General features: G+C 51.1%; 2 protein-coding genes across 2 annotated transcripts in view; one reads left to right on the forward strand and one right to left on the reverse strand.

Moving 5' to 3' along the window:
* nup98 (nucleoporin 98 and 96 precursor) overlaps window positions 1-23,493 on the reverse strand; it is a 131,632-nt gene that overhangs the window by 55,309 nt on the left and 52,830 nt on the right. The window contains 6 exon segments of the mRNA XM_070892613.1: window positions 2,691-2,881; window positions 9,809-9,942; window positions 11,021-11,161; window positions 13,109-13,201; window positions 14,582-14,717; window positions 23,252-23,389. Coding sequence (XP_070748714.1) covers window positions 2,691-2,881; window positions 9,809-9,942; window positions 11,021-11,161; window positions 13,109-13,201; window positions 14,582-14,717; window positions 23,252-23,389 — 833 coding nt within the window.
* The window catches only part of LOC139275321 (interferon-inducible GTPase 5-like), a 314,503-nt gene continuing 300,735 nt past the window's right edge, over window positions 9,726-23,493 (forward strand). The window contains exon 1 of the mRNA XM_070892614.1: window positions 9,726-9,729. The gene's annotated coding sequence lies outside the window, so the exon portion shown is untranslated. The remainder of the gene's footprint in view (window positions 9,730-23,493) is intronic.

A 23,493-nucleotide genomic window follows, 5' to 3' on the forward strand; every position in this document is an offset into this window, starting at 1 on the left:
TCCTTTTATCCCATATGTACGTACACACTCATCCATCCTTTGCTACATCCCTCCGCAACCTCACCCCTCCCCATCTCTAATTTCCTCAGCCTCAAGCCCACCCCCCGTTCCTCCAATTCTGCCCTCTTGAGCATCCCTGATTATAATTCCTCCATCATTGGTGTCCGTGCCTTCAGCTGCCTGGGCCCCAAGCTCTGGAACTCCCTCCCTAAACCTCCTCTTTGATCAGCCATGATCTTATTGAATGGTGGTGCAGGCTCAAAAAGGGCCAAATGGCCTACTCCTGCACCTATTTTCTATCCTTCTTTGAGATGCTCCTTAAAGCTCCCTCTTTGACTAAGCTCACTGCCTTAATACATCATGTGGCTCGGTGGCAAATTTTGTTCGATTGCACTCCTGTGAAGCACCTTGGAACATTTCACTACATAAAGGCGCAATATAAATTCAAGTTGTTGTCATATACATATAACCATATATAATATCGACTGCGTTGCTTTTTATCGGTCCAAATGGTTATTACTTCAAGAAATTAAACATTCATTTACAAAAAGTAGCTTGCTTCCAACAAATCTGCATTTCTGAATACTCATTCTTTTAATTTTGAAACATTAGCTCTTGGTCCACAAAGCGGGGAGAGAGAGGGGGGGGGGCGGAGAGAGGGGGGGGCGGGGACGGAGACAGGGGGGGGGCGGGAGAGAGAGGGGGGGGGGGACGGAGAGAGGGGGGGGGGACGGAGAGAGGGGGGGGGGACGGAGAGAGGGGGGGGGGGACGGAGAGAGGGGGGGGGGACGGAGAGAGGGGGGGGGGACGGGAGAGAGGGGGGGGGGGACGGAGAGAGGGGGGGGGGACGGAGAGAGGGGGGGGACGGAGAGGGGGGGGGGGAGGGGGGGGGGGGGGACGGAGAGAGGGGGGGGGGACGGAGAGAGGGGGGGGGGACGGAGAGAGGGGGGGGGGACGGAGAGAGGGGGGGGGGACGGAGAGAGGGGGGGGGGACGGAGGAGGGGGGGGGACGGAGAGAGGGGGGGGGGACGGAGAGAGGGGGGGGACGGAGAGGGGGGGGGACGGAGAGGGGGGGGGACGGAGAGGGGGGGGGACGGAGAGGGGGGGGGACGGAGAGGGGGGGGGCGGAGAGAGGGGGGGGGCGGAGAGAGGGGGGGGGGCGGAGAGAGGGGGGGGCGGAGAGAGGGGGGGGCGGAGAGAGGGGGGGGGGCGGAGAGAGGGGGGGGGCGGAGAGAGGGGGGGGGCGGAGAGAGGGGGGGGGCGGAGAGAGGGGGGGGCGGAGAGAGGGGGGGGCGGAGAGAGGGGGGGGCGGAGAGAGGGGGGGGCGGAGAGAGGGGGGGGCGGAGAGAGGGGGGGGCGGAGAGAGGGGGGGGCGGAGAGAGAGGGGGGGGGCGGAGAGAGGGGGGGGCGGAGAGAGGGGGGGGGCGGAGAGAGGGGGGGGCGGAGAGAGGGGGGGGGCGGAGAGAGGGGGGGGGCGGAGAGAGGGGGGGGGCGGAGAGAGGGGGGGGGCGGAGAGAGGGGGGGGGCGGAGAGAGGGGGGGGGCGGAGAGAGGGGGGGGGCGGAGAGAGGGGGGGGGCGGAGAGAGGGGGGGGCGGAGAGAGGGGGGGGGCGGAGAGAGGGGGGGGCGGAGAGAGGGGGGGGCGGGAGAGAGGGGGGGGGCGGAGAGAGGGGGGGGGCGGAGAGAGGGGGGGGGGCGGAGAGAGGGGGGGGGCGGAGAGAGGGGGGGGGCGGAGAGAGGGGGGGGCGGAGAGAGGGGGGGGGCGGAGAGAGGGGGGGGGCGGAGAGAGGGGGGGGCGGAGAGAGGGGGGGGCGGAGAGAGGGGGGGGGCGGAGAGAGGGGGGGGCGGAGAGAGGGGGGGGGCGGAGAGAGGGGGGGCGGAGAGAGGGGGGGGACGGAGTGAGGGGGGGGACGGAGAGAGGGGGGGGACGGAGAGAGGGGGGGGACGGAGAGAGGGGGGGGGGACGGAGAGAGGGGGGGGGGACGGAGAGAGGGGGGGGGGACGGAGAGAGGGGGGGGGGGACGGAGAGAGGGGGGGGGGGGACGGAGAGAGGGGGGGGGGGACGGAGAGAGGGGGGGGGGACGGAGAGAGGGGGGGGGGACGGAGAGAGGGGGGGGGAGGGGAGAGGGGGGGGGGGACGGAGAGAGGGGGGGGGGACGGAGAGAGGGGGGGGACGGAGAGGGGGGGGGGACGGAGAGGGGGGGGGACGGAGAGAGGGGGGGGGCGGAGAGAGGGGGGGGACGGAGAGAGGGGGGGGACGGAGAGAGGGGGGGGACGGAGAGAGGGGGGGGGGGACGGAGAGAGGGGGGGGGACGGGAGAGAGGGGGGGGGGGACGGAGAGAGTGGGGGGGGACGGAGAGAGGGGGGGGGGGGGGGAGAGAGGGGGGGGGACGGAGAGAGGGGGGGGGGGACGGAGAGAGGGGGGGGGGACGGAGAGAGGGGGGGGGGACGGAGAGAGGGGGGGGGGACGGAGAGAGGGGAGGGGGACGGAGAGAGGGGGGGGGACGGAGAGAGGGGGGGGGGACGGAGAGAGAGGGGGGGGACGGAGAGAGAGGGGGGGGGACGGAGAGAGAGGGGGGGGGGACGGAGAGAGAGAGAGAGAGAGAGAGAGAGAGAGAGAGAGAGGTGGGGAATGAGGGGGGGGGGCGGGAGGAGAGCGAGGACAGGCGTCCCAAGGCCGAAGGTCCTTACCTGGGCAGGAATGTCCCGTTGGATAGGGACGTGGGCTCGTCATCGTCCAGCCCGTCGAAGAGCTGGGCCTTGGTGGATCCGGTGGCCTGCAGTGCTTTGGGCCGCACCCTGGTGGCGGGTCGCGGTGTCAGCTTGTAGTGAGTGGGGGTTGTCAGGGCTTTCTGAGCCGCTGGGTTCGTGGGCTTCAATCGCTGCAAGAGAAAGACAGACTTTCATTTATATAGCGCCTTTCACCACCTCAGGACGGCCCAAAGCGCTTTACAGCCAATGAAGTATTGTTTGGAGTGCAGTCACTGTTGTAATGTGGGAAAAGCGGCAGCCAATTTGTGCACAGCAAGCTCCCACACACAGCAATGTGATAATGACCTGATAATCTGTATTTTTGTGATGTTGATTGTGGGATAAATAATGGCCTCAAGACACCAGGGAGAACTCCCCTGCTCTTCTTCAAAATAGTGCCATGGGATCTTTTATGTCCACTTGAAAGAGCAGACGGGGCCTCGGATTAACGTCTCATCCGAAAGACGGCACCTCCGACAGTGCAGCGTTCCCTCAGTACTGCCCCTCCTACAGTGCGGCGCTCCCTCAGTACTGCCCCTCCTACTGTGCGGCGCTCCCTCAGTACTGCCCCTCCGACAGTGCGGCGCTCCCTCAGTACTGCCCCTCCGACAGTGCGGCGCTCCCTCAGTACTGCCCCTCCGACAGTGCAGGGCTCCCTCAGTACTGCCCCTCCGACAGTGCAGGGCTCCCTCAGTACTGCCCCTCCGACAGTGCAGGGCTCCCTCAGTACTGCCCCTCCGACAGTGCAGGGCTCCCTCAGTACTGCCCCTCCGACAGTGCAGGGCTCCCTCAGTACTGCCCCTCCGACAGTGCAGGGCTCCCTCAGTACTGCCCCTCCGACAGTGCAGGGCTCCCTCAGTACTGCCCCTCCGACAGTGCAGGGCTCCCTCAGTACTGCCCCTCCGACAGTGCAGGGCTCCCTCAGTACTGCCCCTCCGACAGTGCAGGGCTCCCTCAGTACTGCCCCTCCGACAGTGCAGGGCTCCCTCAGTACTGCCCCTCCGACAGTGCAGGGCTCCCTCAGTACTGCCCCTCCGACAGTGCAGGGCTCCCTCAGTACTGCCCCTCCGACAGTGCAGGGCTCCCTCAGCACTGCACTGGGTGTGTCAGCCTAGATTTTGTGCTCAAGTCCCTGGAGTGGCACTCAAACCCACAACCTTCTGACAGAGCGAGTGCTGCCCACTGAGCCACGGCTGAGGGGGAAATAAATTCAAATCAAAGCGTACCTCAGAACAGGAGAGGCCATTCGGCCCCTCGAGCCTGTTCTGCCATTCAGTGAGTCCACAGCTGATCTGTGTTTTAACTCCATTTATGTGCCTTGGCTCCGTATCCCTTGATAGCGTCACCCAACAAAAATCTAGTGATCTCCATCTTGGAAGCTCGAATTCAACTCCAGTATCCACAGCCTTTCAGGGCACAGAGTTCCAGATTCCCAGCACCCTTTGTGTGAAGAAGTGTTTCCTGACATCACCCCTGAACCGCCTGGCTCTAATTTTAAGATTACGCCCCCTTGTTCTGGACTCCCTCCATCACTAGAGGAAATAGTTGTGAATCCCTTTATCATTTTAAAAACATCCCGTGGATCTCCCCTTCCTTTCGCCCCACCACTGGAAGCGGAGCGTTCTTGAAGGGGAAACATTTGCCGTGCTGTGGGGAAAGAGCAGGGGGAGTGAGACTGATTGGATTCACTCTCTGAGCCGGCGCAGGAACGATGGGCCGAATGGCCTCCTTCTGTGCGGCACCGTTCTATGATTCAACTTCCAGCACCTGACACACTCGAATTCCTTCCTTAAACCCCTCTGCACTGCGCACCTCTCTTAAAAACCTCCTGGAAAAAAATCTCTCTTCCACCAAGTGTTTGAACACAGCTCTCTCGCTGTCACTGATCTGTTGAGTCAATCTTGCACATGCCGACCCGTCAAGTGCCCTGGCAGGTTTTTCTTTAATGTTAAGGCGCTATATAAATGCCAGCTATTATTGAGGCAGCAATGCAGTTCCCTGGCCAGAGCAGCAACAGAATCTCTCCACACAATCGCACTCAATTATAATCGTTCTGCACCGACCAGAGGTGTGTCCATTACTGCGGTTGATTTTAAAAAAGACTTTTATTACTGAGGCGCCTTTCACAACCACCGGACGTCCCAAAGCGCTTTACAGCCAATGAAGTACTTTTTGAAGTGTAGTCACTGTTGTAATGTGGGAAACGCGGCAGCCAACTTGCGCACAGCAAGCTCCCACACACAGCAATGTGATAATGACCCGGATAATCTGTTTTTATGTTATGTTGATTGAGGGATAACTATTGGCCAGGAAATCAGTGAAAACTCCCCTGCTTGACGGCAATAATCATGGACGATTTTAACCTTCATATTAATTGGACAAAGCAAATTGTAGCGTTGAGGAAGAGTTCATAGAGTGTATCCGGGATAGTTTCCTTGAACAGTACGTTGCGGAGCAAACCAGGGAGCAGGCTACCTTAGATCTGGTCCTGTGTAATGAGACAGGACTAATAAACGATCTTCTCGTAAAGGATCCTCTTGGAATGAGTGACCATAGCATGGTTGAATTTCAAATTTCGATGGGAGGGCGAGAAAATTGGATCTCTAACCAGCGTACTAAGCTGAAATAAAGGAGACTACAAAGGTATGAGGGCAGAGTTGGCTAAAGTGGACTAGTAAAATAGATTAAAGTGTGGGACAGTTGATGAGCAGTGGCAGACATTCAAGGAGATATTTCATAACTCCCAACAAAAATATATCCCAATGAGAAGGAAAGACTAAGAGAAGGGATAACCATCCGTGGCTAACTAAGGAAATAAGGGATGGTATCAAAATGAAAACAAGGGCATACAATGTGACCAACACTAGTGGGAGGCCAGAGGATTGGAAAACTTAAAAGCCAACAAAGAATGACAAAAAAAAATAATAGGGACAGGGAAGATAGATTATGAAAGTAAACTAGCACGAAATTTAAAAACAGATAGTAAGAGTTACAGGTACATAAAAAGGAAAAAAAAAAAAGAGTGGCTAAAGTAAATGTTGTCCCCTGGAGGATGAGACTGGGGAATTAATAATGGGGAACAGGGAAATGGCAGAGGCATCGAACAAATATTTTGTATCGGTCTTCGCGGTAGAAGACACTAAAAACATCCCAATAATTGATAATCAAGGGGCTATAGGAAGGGAGGAACTTAATACAATCACTATCAACAAAGAAGTAGTACACAGTAAAATAATGGGACTAAAGGCAGACAAGTCCCCTGGACCTGATGGCTTACATCCTAGGGGTCTTAAAAGAAGTGGCTGCAGAGATAGTGGATGCATTGGTTGTAATCTACCAAAATTCCCTGGATTCTGGGGAGGTCCCAGCAGATTGGAAAACTGCAAATGTAACGCCCCTATTTAAAAAAGGAGGCAGACAAAAAGCAGGAAACTATAGACCAGTTAGCCTAACATCTGTGGTTGGGAAAATGCTGGAGTCCATTATTAAGGAAGCAGTAGTGGGACATTTCGAAAAGCAAAATTCAATCAAGCAGAGTCAGCATGGTTTTATAAAAGGGAAATCAGGTTTGACAAATTTTCTGGAGTTTGAGGATGTAACGAAGGGTGGATTAGGGGGAACCAGTAGATGTGGTGTATTTGGATTTCCAGGAGGAATTCGATAAGGTGCCACATAAAAGGTTACTGCACAAGATAAAAGCTCACGGGGTTGGGGGTAATATATTAGCATGGATAGAGGATTGGCTAACTAACAGAAAACAGAGTCAGGAAAAATGGGTCATTTTCCAGTTGGCAAACAGTGATTAGTGGGGTACCGCAGGGATCAGTGCTGGGACCCCAACTATTTACAATCTATATTAATGACTTGGATGAATGGACAGAGTGTAATGTGGCCAAAGATGGGTGGGAAAGCAAATTGTGAGAAGGATACAAAAAATCTGCAAAGAGATATAGACAGACTAAGTGAATGGGCAAAAATTTGGCAGATGGAGTATAATGTGGGAAAATGTGAGGTTATCAACTTTGGCAGAAAGAATAGAAAACCATATTTTTTTAAGTGGAGAAAAATTGCAAAGTGCTGCAGTACAGAGGGCCCTGGGGGTCCTTGTGCATGAAACACAAAAGGTTAGTATACAGGTACAGCAAGTGATCAGCAAGGCAAATGGAATGTTGGCCTTTATTGCAAGGGGGATAGAGTATAAAAGCAGAGAAGTCCTGCTACAGCTGTACAGGGTATTGGTGAGGCCACACCTGGAGTACTGCGTACCGTTTTGGTCTCCGTATTTAAGGAAGGATATACTTGCAGTGGAGGCTGTTCAGAGAAGGTTCACTAGGTTCATTCCGGAGATGAGGGGGTTGACTTAAGATAGGTTGAGTAGGTTGGGCCTATACTCATTGGAGTTCAGAAGAATGAGAGGTGATCTTATCAAACATATAAGATAATGAGGGGGCTCGACAAGGTGGACGCAATGAGGATACTTCCACTCACAGGGAAAACTAGAACTAGGGGACATAGTCTCAGAATAAGGGGCCACCCATTTAAAACTGAGATGAGGAGGAATTTCTTCTCTCTGAGGGTTGTAAATTTGTGGAATTCTCTGCCCCAGAGAGCTGTGCAGACTGGGTCATTGAATATATTTAAGGCGGAGAGACAGATTGTTGAGCAATAGAAACATCGAAAATAGGTGGAGAATGCACCACCCTTCAATACGATCATGGCTGATCATTCCCTCAGTACCCCTTTCCTGCTTTCTCTCCATAACCCTTGATCCCTTAACCGTAAGAGCCATATCGAACTCCCTCTTGAATATATCCAATGAACTGGCATCAACAACTCTCTGCGCTAGGGAATTCCACAGGTTAACAACTCTGAGTGAAGAAGTTTCTCCTCATCTCAGTCCTAAATGGCTTACCCCTTATCCTTAAGCTGTGACCCCTGGTTCTGGACTTCCCCAACATCGGGAACATTCTTCCAGCATCTAACCTGCCCAGTCCCGTCAGAATTTTATATGTTTCTATGAGATCCCCTCTCATTCTTCTAAACATTAACCAATAAGGGAATTAAGGGTTACGGGGAGCGGGCGGGTAAGTGGAGCTGAGTCCACGGCCAGATCAGCCATGATCTTATTGAATGGCGGAGCAGGCTCGAGGGGCTAGATGGCCTACTCCTGTTCCTAATTCTTATGTTCTTATGTAACTCCAGTGAATACAGGCCCAGTCAATCCAGTCTCTCCTCATATGTCAGTCCTGCCATCCCGGGAATCAGTCTGGTGAACCTTCGCTGCACTCCCTCAATAGCAAGAATGTCCTTCCTCAGATTAGGAGACCAAAACTGAACACAATATTCCAGGTGAGGTCTCACCAAGGCCCTGTACAACTGCAGTAAGGCCTCCCTGCTCCTATACTCACATCCCCTAGCTATGAAGGCCAACATGCCATTTGCCTTCTTCACCGCCTGCTGTACTTGCATGCCAACTTTCAATGACTGATGAACCATGACATCCAGGTCTCGTTGCACCTCCCCTTTTCCTAATCTGCCGCCATTCAGATAATATTCTGCCTTCATGTTTTTCATTCACCAAAGTGGATAACCTCACATTTATCCACATTATACTGCATCTGCCATGCATTTGCCCACTCACCTAACCTGTCCAAGTCACTCTGCAGCCTCTTAGCATCCACATCACAAGCTCACACATCCATCCAGCTTAGTGTCATCTGCAAACTTGGAGATATTACACTCAATTCCTTCATCCAAATCATTGATGTATATTGTAAATAGCTGGGGTCCCAGCACTGAGCCCTGCGGCACCCCACTAGTCACTGCCTGTCATTCTGAAAAGGATCCGTTTATCCCGACTCTCTGCTTCCTGTCTGCCAACCAGTTCTCTATCCACGTCAGTACCTTACCCCAATACCATGTGCTTTAATTTTGTACACCAATCTCTTGTGTGGGACCTTGTCAAAAGCCTTTTGAAAGTCCAAATACACCACATCCACTGGTTCTCCCTTGTCCACTCTACTAGTTATATCCTCAAAAAATTCCAGAAGATTTGTCAAGTATGAATTCCCTTTCATAAATCCATGCTGACTTGGACCAATCCTATCACTGCTTTCCAAATGCATTGCTATTTCATCCTTAATAATTGATTCCAACATTTTCCCCACCACTGAAGTCAGGCTAACCGGTCTATAATTACCCGTTTTCTCTCTCCCTCCCTTTTTTAAAAAGTGGTGTTACATTAGCTACCCTCCAGCCCATTGGGGAATAAAAGGTTATGGGGAACGGGCAGGGAAATGGAGCTGAATCCATGATCAGATCGTCTATGATCTTATTGAATGATGGAGCAGGCTTGAGGGGCCAAATGGCTTACTCCTGCTATTTCTTATGTTCTTATGCTCTTCTTCGAAAGAGTGCCATGGGATCTTTTACTTCCACCTGAGAGCACAATGCTTCACTAGCTATTTCATTTCAATTGTATACAAAGGTATGCTGATTTTTGTAAAACATATGCAAAGTCTTTCATGCCACTGTTGATTGCTTTATAATGCTGGCCTCAGTTTAACGTCGCATCTTAAACACAGCACCTCCGACAGTGCGGCGCTCCCTCAGTACTGCACCTCCGACAGTGCGGCACTCCCTCAGTACTGCCCCTCCGACAGTGCAGCACTCCCTCAGTACTGCCCCTCCGACAGTGCAGCACTCCCTCAGTACTGCCCCTCCGACAGTGCAGCACTCCCTCAGTACTGCCCCTCCGACAGTGCAGCACTCCCTCAGTACTGCCCCTCCGACAGTGCAGCACTCCCTCAGTACTGCCCCTCCGACAGTGCAGCACTCCCTCAGTACTGCCCCTCCGGCATTGCGGCGCTCCCTCAGTACTGCCCCTCCGACAGTGCGGCGCTCCCTCAGTACTGCCCCTCCGACAGTGCGGCGCTCCCTCAGCACTGCACTGGAGTGTCAGCCTAGATTTTGTGATCAAGTCCCTGGAGTTACCCGGGCAAGGATCGTGGTCCATGTAGCGTGGACACATGCCCGAGGAAGCCGGTCAAAGGGCTTACCTCCTCTTTCTTCTTGGGATCAACCATGGGGTTCCTGAAGAGCGGAGAGTCTCCGAAAGGGGTGTAAGCCAGGGCACTGAGCTGCTGCTGCAACACAGCCTGCTGCGTGGCCGAGGCATTGGGGTCAGTCAGACCTGCAACAGAGAGAGCCAGAGATAAAACGGGCACAGGACCAACCAACAAACCAAACCACCGCGGGACCTCCCAAGCGCTTCAAAGAGGGAGGTTTTAAGGAGCATCTTAAAAGGAGAGAGTGGCGGAGGGGTTTAGGGAGGGAGTTCCAGAGCTTGGGGCCCAGGCAGCTGAAGGCACGGCCACCGATGGTGGTGCGATGGGAATCAGTGGTGCTCGAGGCCAGAATTAGAGGAGCGCAGACATCTTTGGGGGGTTGTAGGGCTGGAGGAGATTACAGAGATAGGGAGGGACGAGGGCCATGGAGGGATTTGAAAGTAAGGATGAGAATTTTAAAATCGAGGTGTTGCTTAACCAGGAGTCAATGTAGGTCAGCGAGCACAGGGAGTGATGGGTGAGTGGGACTTGGTGAGAGTTAGGACACAGGGGGTGATGGGTGAGCGGGACTCGGTGCGAGTTCGGACACGGGGCAGTGAGCACAGGGGGTGATGGATGAGCGGGACTCGGTGCGAGTTAGGACCCGGGGGCACAGGGGGTGATGGGTGAGCGGGACTCGGTGCGAGTTAGGACACGGAGCAGTGTGCACAGGGGGTGATGGGTGAGCGGAACTCGGTGCGAGTAGGGACACGGGGCAGTGTGCACAGGGGGTGATGGGTGAGCGGGACTCGGAGAGAGTTGTGACACGGGGGCGATGGGTGAGCGGGACTCGGTGTGAGTTAGGACACAGGGCAGTGAGCACAGTGGGTGATGGGTGAGCGGGACTCGGTGCGAGTTAGGACACGGGGCAGTGAGCACAGTGGGTGATAGGTGAGCGGGACTCGGTGCGAGTTAGGACACCGGGCAGTGAGCACAGTGGGTGATGGGTGAGCGGGACTCGGTGCGAGTTAGGACACCGGGCAGTGAGCACAGAGGGTGATGGGTGAGCGGGACTCGGTGCGAGTTAGGACACAGGGCAGTGAGCACAGAGGGTGATGGGTGAGTGGGACTCGGTGCGAGTTGGGACACGGGGGCAGCAGAGTTTTGGGCGAGCTGGAGTTGAACAAGTGGAGGCTGTGTTCACCTGGTGCGACAGGTACTTACAGACGGGAGCCTGAGGTGTCCCGAATCCCATGCCGGCGTTGGCTGCATTGAACGCCCCTGCTCCAAACGCCCCCGTTCCGAGGGTAGTGCCCAGCTTGGGTTGAGTGCTGCCAAACAAAGATGTCTGCCCGGCACCCAGAGCTAGGGAAGAAAAAAAAACGTTTATATAAAATCAAAGGCCATTGGAAATCGAGAGCTGTAACACTGGGGACAATCGGCGGACACGGCAGCACAGGCAGGGCTCTTGCTTGTATCGGTCTGGTGCCTATCCCAGTGGAGTGCCTGACTGATGGTGGCTGGGTGTGCCTGTGCCAATACTTCCTAATGGTCAAGCCTCAGGTGCCATGGCTCGGTGAGATGCCGGCCTCCTGCCTGTCGATTTCGTCGGTTCATGTAACAGACAGGCCGAGATTTCTGTGTCCTCTATCTCCCCGTCACACTAACTCTTGCTGGGATACGGTTACGTAGAATTTTACAGCACAGAAACTGGCCATTCGGCTTCCTCCCACCTCTCTTCATCTCATTATCGACACAAGAACATACGAATTAGGAACAGGAGTAGGCCATACAGCCCCTCAAGCCTGCTCCACCATTCAATATTATGGCTGATCTACCTCAACTCCACTTTCCCGCCCGATCCCCATATCCCCCGATTGTCCAAAAATCTATCGATCTCAGCCTTGAATATACTCAACGACTGAGCCTCCACAGCCCTGTGGGGCAGAGAATTCCAAAGATTCATCACCCTTTCTGAGTGAAGAAATTTCTCCTCCTCTGTCCTAAATGGCCGACCCCTTATCCTGAGACTGTGACCCCTGGTTCTCGACTCTCCAGCCATAACCTTCGAACCCCTTCATCCTCATATACTTGTAGCACCCCTTCATCCATGCCATCGCCTCAAACGGTCCAGGTGGTAGTGAGTTCCACATTGTTGGATGGGCCCCTGGTACTTCCCGACTGACCACTGTGTGTGGGCAAGGCTATCTGTTCCGGGGTGGGGGTGGGGGGGGTGGGGGGGGGGTGGGAGAAGAGAAAAGAGAGATCACAGCCGAGACCAACCCTGGCCTCACCCGGCACACACCGCCCACCAACGCTCACTGGAGTGTGATCTGGAAAAGGAGCCCGGGCTGGATCATTCCACGTGCCACCTGAGCCCAATGAAAGGATTAACTCCCACTTTAACAACCACAGGGTTCCTGACGAACAATACCGCGGCTCAAAGGGTTTAAGGAGTGATTTAATCGAGGTGTTTAAGATTGGTACGAGTTGATAAACTATTCCCTCAGGTGGGGAAGCCCTGAGCAAGGAGCCCTGAACCTTTGAAGAGCCAGGCCGTTGAGGGGTGATGTCAGGAAGCATTTCTTCACACAAAGGGAATCTGGAATTCTTCCCCTTTCTCCCCCCCCCCCCCCCCCTCCCCCACCACCCACCACCCCACCCCACCAAAAGGCTGTGGGTCAATTGCAGCTTCAAGACTGAGATCAATAGATTTTTGTTGGGTCAGGGTATCGAGGGATGTGGAGCGAAGGCGGGGAGATGGAGTTGAGGTACAGATCGGCCGTGATCTGATTGAGTGTCAGTGCAGGTTAGAGGGGCTGAACGGCCTGCCTCCCTGGTGCCCCTCCAGCTGCCCAGGTGTGAGCAGCTCTCGCTGGGGGCCAACACACTGTGCCACAAAGAGCAGCGGTTTCACACAGCCAGCTCAAACGCTGCTGTTCTTCTGCCCAATTGACTTACTTGTCCATTTTCTCATTTTTAGAAGAACATTAGAATTAGGAGCAGGAGTCGGCCATTCGGCCCCTTGAGCCTGCTCTGCCATTCAATAAGATCATGGCTGATCTTCTAGCACAACTCCACCTTCCTGCACTGTCCCCATACCCCTTAATATCCAAAAAGCTATCGATCTCTGCCCTGAATATACTCAACGACTGAGTCTCCACGGCCCTCCAGGGTCGTCAATTCCAGCGATTCATCAGCCTCCGAGTGAAGTAAGGGGAAAGAGGATGGGGATGAAAGTGAACCCTTGCCTCAATATTTCCCTCATCCTGGGCTCAGACAAGTTGTGGAACGGGTGTTTCTCTCACCCACCTGATCCGAATCCAGCTCCGAGTGTTGTTCCCAGGGCTCCGGCCGTGGCTTTCGTCCCAAACAGACCCCCAGTCGCTGTGTTCGCTCCGAACCCTGCAAAAACAGACCCACAGCACCGGGTCACAGCGATCGATCGACCTCTCGCTTAAACCGAGCTGCCCCACAAACCCCACCCCTCCACGCACCCGCTGCCCCGCGTCACCCCGACCCAGCATCGCCTGCCCACCGCAGCAGACGTGTTCGTAACAGCAGGTGGACAGATTAACGGAGTCAGAGATTTAATCTGCGCCACCGGCTCTGAAGGCTTCAACGGTGTGCACCCAAGTGACCCAAGAAGCCAGAAAGCTCTCGATATTTTGTTGGGCAAGGGCATTAAGGGATACAATCCAAATGGAGTTAGGATACAGAGCAGCCATAGGCAGTCACTCGAACGAGGATGACTTGCTTCCACGAGTTCACAGATGTTTCAATCTCAGAGGGACCCGATGTTCCAGTTCTGAACTCCAATTGAGGGGGTGGAAGATGCCTGTGCGTGGATTGTTGCATACCAGCCACCACATGGGCTTGACAGAGCGAGGCCTTTATCCAAGCGGCAAGGGTTAACACCAGGACGACTGGAGACCTGTTCTGATCAGCCACGAGCCGATCGAATGGCAGAGCAGGCTGGATGGAGGGGCTGGACGGCCTGCTCCTGTCCTCATGTCCCGACAGCTTGGATCAGGAATTCTGTGCAGCTGCAGCAGAGCAGGAATTCACCTCCTGTGCTGCTGGAGTCCATGGAACACACCGCCTTAACTCACTGAGCTAATCAACTGGGATGGGGAAGTGGGGGCAGATTGTCACAGCATTAACAGCAGGCCATCGAGATTCCCGGGAAGCAATGTGTGTGCAAGTTGCTCCCATCGGGAAAGTGCTCCAATTGATTCCGGAGACGAGGGGGGTTGACTTATGACACATTGGAGTTCAGAAGAATGAGAGGTGATCTACTGAAACATACAAGATAATGAGGGGGTTTGACAAAGTGGATGCAGAGAGGCTATTTCCACTCGCAGGGGAAACTAAAACTCGGGGGCATAGTCTCGGAATAAGGGGCCGCCCATTTAAAACTGAGATGAGGAGAAATTTCTTCTGAGGGTTGTAAATCTGTGGAATTCTCTGCCCCAGAGAGCTGTGGAGGTTGGGTCATTGAATATATTTTGAGCGATAAGGGAGTAAAGGGTTACGGGGAGCGGGCAGGGAAGTGGAGCTGAGTCCATGATCAGATCGGCCATGATCTTATTGAATGGCGGAGCAGGCTCGAGGGGCCGAATGGCCGACTCCTGCTCCTATTTCTTATGGAAGGAGGCTGGAGGCCTCAACTCAAGCCAGCTGTGTTTGATAACCCGGGGGGGGGGGGGGGGGGGGGGGAAACCGGAAGCTCAAACTGCGGAGGGAGGGAGGGTGGGGGGAAAAGAGCTTTGAATCTTAACGCACCAAAGGTTGCAGTATTGGCTCCGGCTCCAATGGTTAGGTTCGGCTTGTTCCCAAATAACCCGGCACCCACTGTGCCGAAGGTGGAGGCGGTGGTCGTTGCCGTCCCGAATCCGGCTGGTTTGTTGGCAAACAGGGTCTGTGGAAGGAGAGAATCGGGTTGAGAATCACAGACCGTAAAGAGCCAGAGCTACTGCCCCTCTCCTTGGACCAAGGGGCGGCCCATTTTACAGCGCGATTTAGTGGGGGAACTGCTCGATAACACACCGCCCACCCAGCTCCAGATACCCCCCCCTCCCCTCTTACAGTAGCACAGCATGGCAGGAGGCCATTCGGCCCATCGAGTCTGCACCGGCTCTTTCGAAGAGCAACCCAGTCAGTCCCACTCCCCCTTCCCTTTCCCCGTATCCCGGCAATTTTTTCTCCTTCCAAGTATTTATCGAATTGCCTTTCGAAGGCGACTAGTGAATCTGCCTCCACCATCCTATCAGGCAGCGCATTGCAAATCCTAACCGCTGGCTGCATTAATCAAACTTGTTTCCCCGTGTCGCCTCTGATCCTTTTGCCAATCACCGTAAATCTGTGGCCTCTGGCTCTCTCTCCACCCAGAGGCTCCTCACACCATCTCCGTTCCGGGGTTTATGCTCCACACCAGCCCCCTCCCACCCCCCTTCATCTCACCCCATCACCATATCCTTCTATTCCTTTCTCCCTCATGTGTTTATCCAGCTTCCCCTTAAATGCATCGATACTATTCGCCTCAACCACTCCGTGACATTCTGGGTAAAGTAGTTTCTCCTGAATTCCCCATTGAATTTTTTAGTGACGGTCTTATATTGATGGCCCCTAGTTCTAGTTTCCCCCACAAGTGGAAACATCTTCTCTATGTCTACCCCATGAACCCCTTCATAATTTTAAAGACCTCTATTAGGTCACCCCTCAGTCTTCTCAGAGAAAAGAGACCCAGCCTGTTTAATCTTTCCGGATAGGCATAATCTCAGTTCTGGTATCATCCTAATAAATCTTTTTGGACCTTCTCCAGTGCCTTTATATCCTTTTCATAATCTGGAGACCACAACTGTACACAGTGCTCCAGGTGTGGTCTAACCCAGGTATATTGAGACCAGAATTGTGCACAGCACTCAAAGTGTGGTCTAAGATTTAAAGATCACATGGATGAACTTCAACAATTGTACATCCCTGCCTGGAGTAAAAATAAAACGGGGAAGGTGGCTCAACCGTGGCTAACAAAGGAAGTTAAGGATAGTGTTAAATCAAAGGAAGAGGCATATAAATTGGCCAGAAAAAGCAGCAAACCTGAGGACTGGGAGATTTTTATAATACAGCAGAGGAGGACAAAGGGTTTAATTAGGAGGGGAAAAATAGAGTATGAGAGGAAGCTTACTGGGAACATAAAAACTGACTGCAAAAGCTTCCATAGATATGTGAAGAGAAAAAGATTAGTGAACATGAACGTAGGTCCCTTGCAGTCAGAACCAGGTGAACAAAGAAATGGCAGACCAATTGAACAAATACTTTGGTTCTGTCTTCACGAAGGAAGACACAAATAACTTTTCGGAAATACAAGGGGACCGAGGGTCTAGGGAGAAGGAGGAACTGAAGGAAATCCTTATTAGTCAGGGAAATTGATGGGATTGAAGGCCAATAAATCCCCAGGGCCTGATAGTCTGCATCCCAGGGTACTTAAAGAAGTGGTCCTAGAAATAATGAATGCATTGGTGATCATTTTCCAACAGTCTATCAACTCTGGATCAATTCCTATGGACTGGAGGGTAGCTAATGCAACACCACTTTTTAAAAAAGGAGGGACACACAAAACAGGTAATTATAGACCGGTTAGCCTGACATCAGTAGTGGGGAAAATGTTGGAATCAATTATTAAAGATGAAATAGCAGCGCGTTTGGAAAGCAGTGACAGGATCGGTCCAAGTCAGCATGGATTTATGAAAGGGAAATCATGCTTGACAAATCTTCTAGAATTTTTTGAGAATGTAACTAGTAGAGTGGACAAGGGAGAACCAGTGGATGTGGTGCATTTGGACTTTCAAAAGGTTTTTGACAAGGTCCCACACAAGAGATTGCTGTGCAAAATCAAAGCGCATGGTATTGGGGGTAATGTATTGACATGGATAGAGAACTGGTTGGCAGACAGGAAGCAGAGAGTCGGGATAAACGGGTCCTTTTCGGAATGGGAGACAGTGACTAGTGGGGTGCCGCAGGGCTTAGTGCTGGGACCCCAGCTATTTACAATATACATCAATGATTTAGATGAAGGAATTGAGTGTAATATCTCCAAGTTTGCAGATGACACTAAACAGGGTGGCATTGTGAGCTGTGAGGAGGACGCCAAGAGGCTGCAGGGTGACTTGGACAGGTCGGTGAGTGGGCAAATGCATGGCAGATGCAATATAATGTGGATAAATGTGAGGTTATCTGCTTTGGTGGCAAAAACACGAAGGCAGAACATTATCTGTGATAGAGTATTCAAACAGGCTTATTTAGACAAGCTTTGAAAAGTCACAGATCCCCAAGTCAAAGCTACTACGTGCTGCTCAGCATGTTGCATTAAGTCATCAATCAACTTGACATTTTCGGACCTTGGGTAGCGAGCCAATAAAACGTTAAAAGTCTTTCAATTGAGCCAATAAGGTCAAAGGCGGCAAGTTTTTTTCTGTAAATTGATCCAGGTATAAATACAGCCATTTTGACCATGTGGTTTCAGTAAGACAAAGAAACTGGCAATCAGCCAGCAGCTTGTTACTCTCTGCCAAGATTAAAAAGTTAAAACTACCATCGGAGTTCGTATTTCATTGGAAATTAAGAGATCTAACAATTTTGGCGCTGCGAGCAGGGTCGCTGAGGAAAGAAACTGAATTTTGGACATCGGACCTACATATTGAGGTAAGGACTCCTCTTTTTTAAAAAAAAAAAAGTCCTCGGTCAAAAGTCTAAATTCGCCTCTCCTTCTACGCGATTCCGAAAGCCTCCGGTTGGTAGTCGGCTCGAGGTCCCATAGACGTCTAAACTTCGGCGGTGTGTTAGTTAATTAATCACCGAACTATTGATCGGCTAGCAGGCCTACGACTCGAGACCCCAGTAAAGAACTCAGTATAATGGCAGCAGGAGATAAGAGCAAAGAATTGCCTACAACTGTTAAAGGTGGGCAGGCACCACCTGAAGTTTCGCTAGATTTAATTCTCGAACAGTTGAAAGAATACATAGAGCAACAATTCAACTTATCTAAAACCTGTATTAAGATCGAACAAAAGTACGGAACCTCCAAAGGACAATGGTCCTTGGACGAGATTAAAAGGGTCTGGGGGAAAACGACCTGTATGAGAAATAAAGAGCGAACTAGATGGTCCCTAGCGGTTATGGACCAGATTCGAAAGCGGAATGAAATTATAATGCGTTCCCAACATGATCGAGAACTGACCAGTACAAAGGACCAATTGCAAGCTGTTTATGAACAGCTGTGACAGAAAAAGCTTGAACTTGAAAAGCTGGAAGCGGAAGTTAAAGATCTTAAAGGTGAAATTAAAGAATGGAAAAAATCATTAGGTCAAGAGACAGTAATAGGAAAAGGAAAATGTATTGATCAATTCCCAGGGTACCCATGTTTGGATAAATTAAAAGCGCAAACCCGAAGACACGACCGAGGAATAGATGCGGTTTCTGAATCCTTCGACAATACAGTGTCGGAGGAGGATGAAGAATTAGGGGTGCGCTTTGCCCCGTTTAAAAAAAGACGAGTTGTAGTCAAATCAGAAGAGACTGCGGATGAGGGCGGAACCAAAAAAACGAGGAAAAGGGTGTATGGAGAATATTTAGTTCATGATCCGGCAGACCCAGAGAAAATTGATAAATGGTCCAAGGAATTGCCCAATCCAAAGAAAGGGGGAGTAAAAACGTGGGACCAATTGGACCGCTTAAGAAATATATATCATCTTCATCCCTGGGACGGAGTGCAAATTTTGACCATAATGGTGCCAAAAACACAAGGAAGAAAATTGCACGACAAGGTAGAAGAAGCTTTGGGGCAGGATGATCAAGAATTAGACGCAGGGTGGGAGGCGATTAAACACTGGCTGCAAGCCTTCAGTCCAGCTAAGAGAGACTGGGGAAAAATTGCAGCCTGCCAACAGAAAGGAACAGAGGAGGTCCTGGAGTATGACGAGCGGTTTAGATGCACGTGGCTAGAACATTCGGGTATGAATAATACGGATGAGGAAATGGATGAACAAGTGTTTGGACCCCTGAAAGCAGCTTTCGTGGCAGGTCTAAAGCCAGAACTGTCCAAAATGCTTAAGGTAGTGTTACCGGACTGGGAAGGTAAAGGAACTACCTTTGCAGCATTGGTGGATCGATGTAACCAATTAGATCGGGATATGGGAGCTAAAGTCCGAGCTGTACAGGCTATGGGATGGAAATCCCAGGATTCCGATAAACAGTCATTAGGAAAATTACCTGGAAAATTTCATTATTGTGGGAAAGAAGGTCACTGGGCCAAGACGTGCAGGGCAAAACAGCAAGGTCGTGGCTGGGGAAGAGGACGCAGCTAGGGATACAATTCAGCCAACAAGCCAGGCTTGTCACAAGATAACGACCTTATAGAAGCATTTAAGCGACTGACAATACAACAACAGAAGGAGTTACTTGGGATAGCAAAAAACGGTTAGAGCCCACCTTGGCCCCCCTCCTCGCACTAATACAACAAAGGGGAGATGGGCTATATATAACTGAGGGTTGGCGATAAGAATGTGGACTGTCTTTTAGACACGGGCGGAATTAACATGCTTACCCCTACAATATGGAGACTTTTTGCCGTTGGATGGTAGGGCACGTACAGCCTATGGAGTTGGGGGCCATAAAATGGAAGTTAAAAGGACAACACCGGTACTTATAGGGCTGGGTCCACATGAACTAACCACGCCGGTCTGGATAGGCCCAGTAGATCAACCCCTTTTGGGAATGGACGTTCTAATCCAAATAGATTAATCGTTGCATTTTGAGGATGGTTGGGTGACATGGTCAATTAGAACTTTGAAGAAAGAAGAATTGAACGAACACCATGGCCCCAGGCACTACCAATAGTGCTATGTAGCATTAGGGCAACCCCGAACAGAACTACAAGTCTAAGCCCATTTGAAATTATAACAGGAAGACCCATGTCGCTGCCAGGAACTATCGATTTACGGAAAGCTGATGTTCACTTAATGAGTGACACTTTGTTATCATACTGTCAGAACTTAACCAATGCTATTATTTCTGTTTCCCGACAGGTATCGGCAGCTTGGGGTAATCCACCCGAAGGAGGACACGACATCATCCCGGGAGTCTGGGTGTATGTGAAAAAGTTGCATAAAGAACCTTTGGATGCCAAGTGGGAGGGACCTTATCAAGTGTTATTGACCACCCAGGCAGCTGTTAAAGTCCAAGGAAAGAAAGCCTGGATCCACGCTTCACACGTTAAACGAGCACCCGTAACTGAAGCTGAAATCTAATAAGGACAATTACTTTTTGTGAAAATGCATAAATTTACTATATTATTGATTGTAGGTATTCTAGGCATAGGCCTACTTCTTACTAGCCGACCCTCTGCACCAAAGGGAAATAGTAGAGTAGCAAGGGAATTACATGTAAATACCTTTTTATATATGTCATACATTTATGCCAAACAAGGTAACATTTCTAGTTGTTGGGTGTGTGCACATATTCCTATTCACTCAAAGGGAGGGATTCGCTTGAGGCCAGTTCCCTTGAATATCTCGGAAATGGCTGAGTGGATAATTAATCAAAATAAAACAGGCAATGCGTTTCAGGATATGGAAAACTGGGCACGTAAATGGAAGTCAGCAGGTTACAATCTGACTACCTTTGAAGGGGGATACCAACCGTGCTACAATAATTCCAAATGGCCCCCATTTTTTATTATCACTAATACAACGGGAATAGGAAGACCGGGGGGGGAAATCGGTCTGTCTGATTAGAACATCAAAGGAGGCCAAAATATGGGGTATAGTAACTGCTCCCGGAATTATAATATAATCAAGCCACGGAACCGTCCAAACTGGGCCGATGTGGGAATTTTTAACGTAATGGGGATTCTGAATAAAACAGATGAAAAAGCCTGGACAGGTCCCGGAGTGTTGCTGACAAAGAAACAGCTAACATTCATTGCATATAATGGCACCTATTGGGTGTGTGGCCACAAGGCCTACCCTTGGCTGCCCCAGAATTGGATGGGATCCTGCTATTTAGCCTACATTATTGTGCCTTATATGTATCATATAAAGTCACTGTCGGAACATTTACACCGTCCTAAGAGAGCTATCACAGAAACAGAGAGGTTCTTTGCCATTCTGATCCCCGGGTATGGGACCGCCAAACTGGCAAGGGAATCCATTAACATGGCATCTGTTGTGGAACGGGTAGCCAATGATACCTCAGAGGCCCTCGTTAAAATCAATGCAGAAATGGTAGCAATCAGCACAGTAGCCCTACAGAATAGACTGGCCCTTGATTACATCCTGGCTGAAAAGGGAGGTACTTGCACCCTACTCAGAACTGAGTGTTGCACATATATCCCAGATAGCTCCGAAGAAATTACCCACTTAGCGGAGCATATCCAAAAGGAGGTAGAAAAACTTAAGCAACCCCCATCATTCACTTTGTGGAGTGGAGCCACTGAATGGCTAGGTTCAATAGGAACTTCATTGGTGGAAGTTTTAATTCTATTCGTTGTAATTATTTTACTTTTATATTGTTTGTTTATGTTGATTAAATGTTGTTGCGACCAGGCGGCTGTAGCTGCTGTCCCGCAGGTGAGACACCTTGCAGGTCCCAGCAGACCGTCTGTACGTGGCACAGGAGTATGTTATGCTTAAGGGAAGGTTGTTTACTGGTTGAATTAAGATATTGATTTGGATTAAATTGGAAAAGGTTAATTAACCTACTAAAACCAGACTTCCATTGTGGCCACGATGGAATTCGGGTTGGTGTAAATTTGTGTGGAAGCTACTAGTCCGGACATGTGGCAAAACACATCAACAAATTTTAGAAGGAAACTCTATTAACATGTATGAAATTATTTTGTAGAATGTTTAACCAGTGATACCTGATGTTTTACGATTCAGTTTGTGAAAGAATCAAAGGGGGGATTGATAGAGAATTCAAACAGGCTGCATTTCGACAGTCTGTGAAAATTCACAGACACTAAGTCAGAGATGCGACGTGAGTGGGAGCATGTTGCATTAACTCATCAATCAACTTGACATTTTCGGACCTTGGGTAGCGAGCCAATAAAACGTTAAGATTTTCAATTGAGCCAATGTCAAAGGCGAGTTTTTTTCTGTAAATTGATCCAGGTATAAAGTACAGCCATTTTGACCATGTGTTTCAGTAAGACAAAGAAACTGGCAATCAGCCAGCAGTTTGTTACTCTCTGCCAAGATTAAAAAGTTAAAACTACCATCGGAGTTCGTATTTCATTGGAAATTAAGAGATCTAACAATCTGAATGGTGGCAGATTAGGAAAACGGGAGGTGCAATGAGACCTGGGTGTCATGGTACATCAGTCATTGAAAGTTGGCATGCAGGTACAGCAGGCGGTGAAGGCGGCAAATGATATGTTGGCCTTCATAGCTAAGGGATTTGAGTATAGGAGCAGGGAGGTCTTACTGCAGTTGTACAGGGCCTTGGTGAGGCCTCACCTGGAATATTGTGTTCAGTTTTGGTCTCCTAATCTCTGGAAGGACATTCTTGCTATTGAGGGAGTGCAGCGAAGGTTCACCAGGCTGATTCCCGGGATGGCGGGATTGACATGTGAGGACAGACTGGATCAACTGGGCCTGTATTCACTGGAGTTTAGAAGGATGAGAGGGGATCTCATAGAAACATATAAAATTCTGACGGGACTGGACAGGTTAGATGCAGGAAGAATGTTCCCGACGTTGGGGAAGTCCAGAACCAGGGGACACAGTCTAAGGATAAGGGGCAAAGCATTTAGGACCGAGATGAGGAGAAACTTCTTCACTCAGAGTTGTTAACCTGTGGAATTCTCTACCAGAGAGTTGTTGATGCCAGTTCATTGGATATATTCAATAGGGAGTTAGATATGGCCCTTACGACTAAAGGGATCAAGGGGTATGGAGAGAAAAGCAGAGAAGTTGTGTTAAACTTGTCTCGAACCTTGGTTGGACCACTATGCACAGTTCTGGTCTCCATATACTTGCGATAGAAACATAGAAAATACGTGCAGGAAAGGGGTAGAGGTGAATGATCAGCCATGAACTCATTGAATGGCGGTGCAGGCTCGAAGGGCTGAATGGCCTACTCCTGCACCTATTTTCTATCGCAAGTATATGGAGACCAGAACTGTGCACAGTGGTCCAACCAAGGTTCGAGACAAGTTTAACACAACTTCTCTGCTTTTCAATACTACTCGTCTCAAAAATGAACCCCAGGGCTTGGCTGGCATTATTTGTTGGCCTTGTTAATCTGCATCGCTGCTTTTAATGATTTGTGATTTGGAGTGATTATTGTGGGGTGGTCGGCCGTCTTCACTTCCTGTTCCAGGGAGGCCACAGGCCGAGCTCGATCCTAGGACAGCGCGGCACAGACCTGCAATGTGCCCGGCGCTCTCCCACTTACATTGTTGACGTTGGTGAAAGCAGCGTTCGTGTTGCCGAAGAGGCCGCCCCCCGCGCCAAACACAGCTCCGGTGCTGGTGTTGGTGTTGGTTCCAAAAATCCCCCCAGACTGTGACACAGGGGCGTTGCCGAATAAACTCTGTGGGGAGTAGAGCACCAGGTTAGAGCTCAGAGACAAACACAAACAATTTGCATTTCTATAGCACCTTTCACCACCTCAGGACGTCCCAAAGCGCTTTACAG

This window comes from Pristiophorus japonicus, chromosome 10 (assembly GCF_044704955.1).
Source record: "Pristiophorus japonicus isolate sPriJap1 chromosome 10, sPriJap1.hap1, whole genome shotgun sequence".
NCBI lineage: Eukaryota > Metazoa > Chordata > Chondrichthyes > Pristiophoridae > Pristiophorus > Pristiophorus japonicus.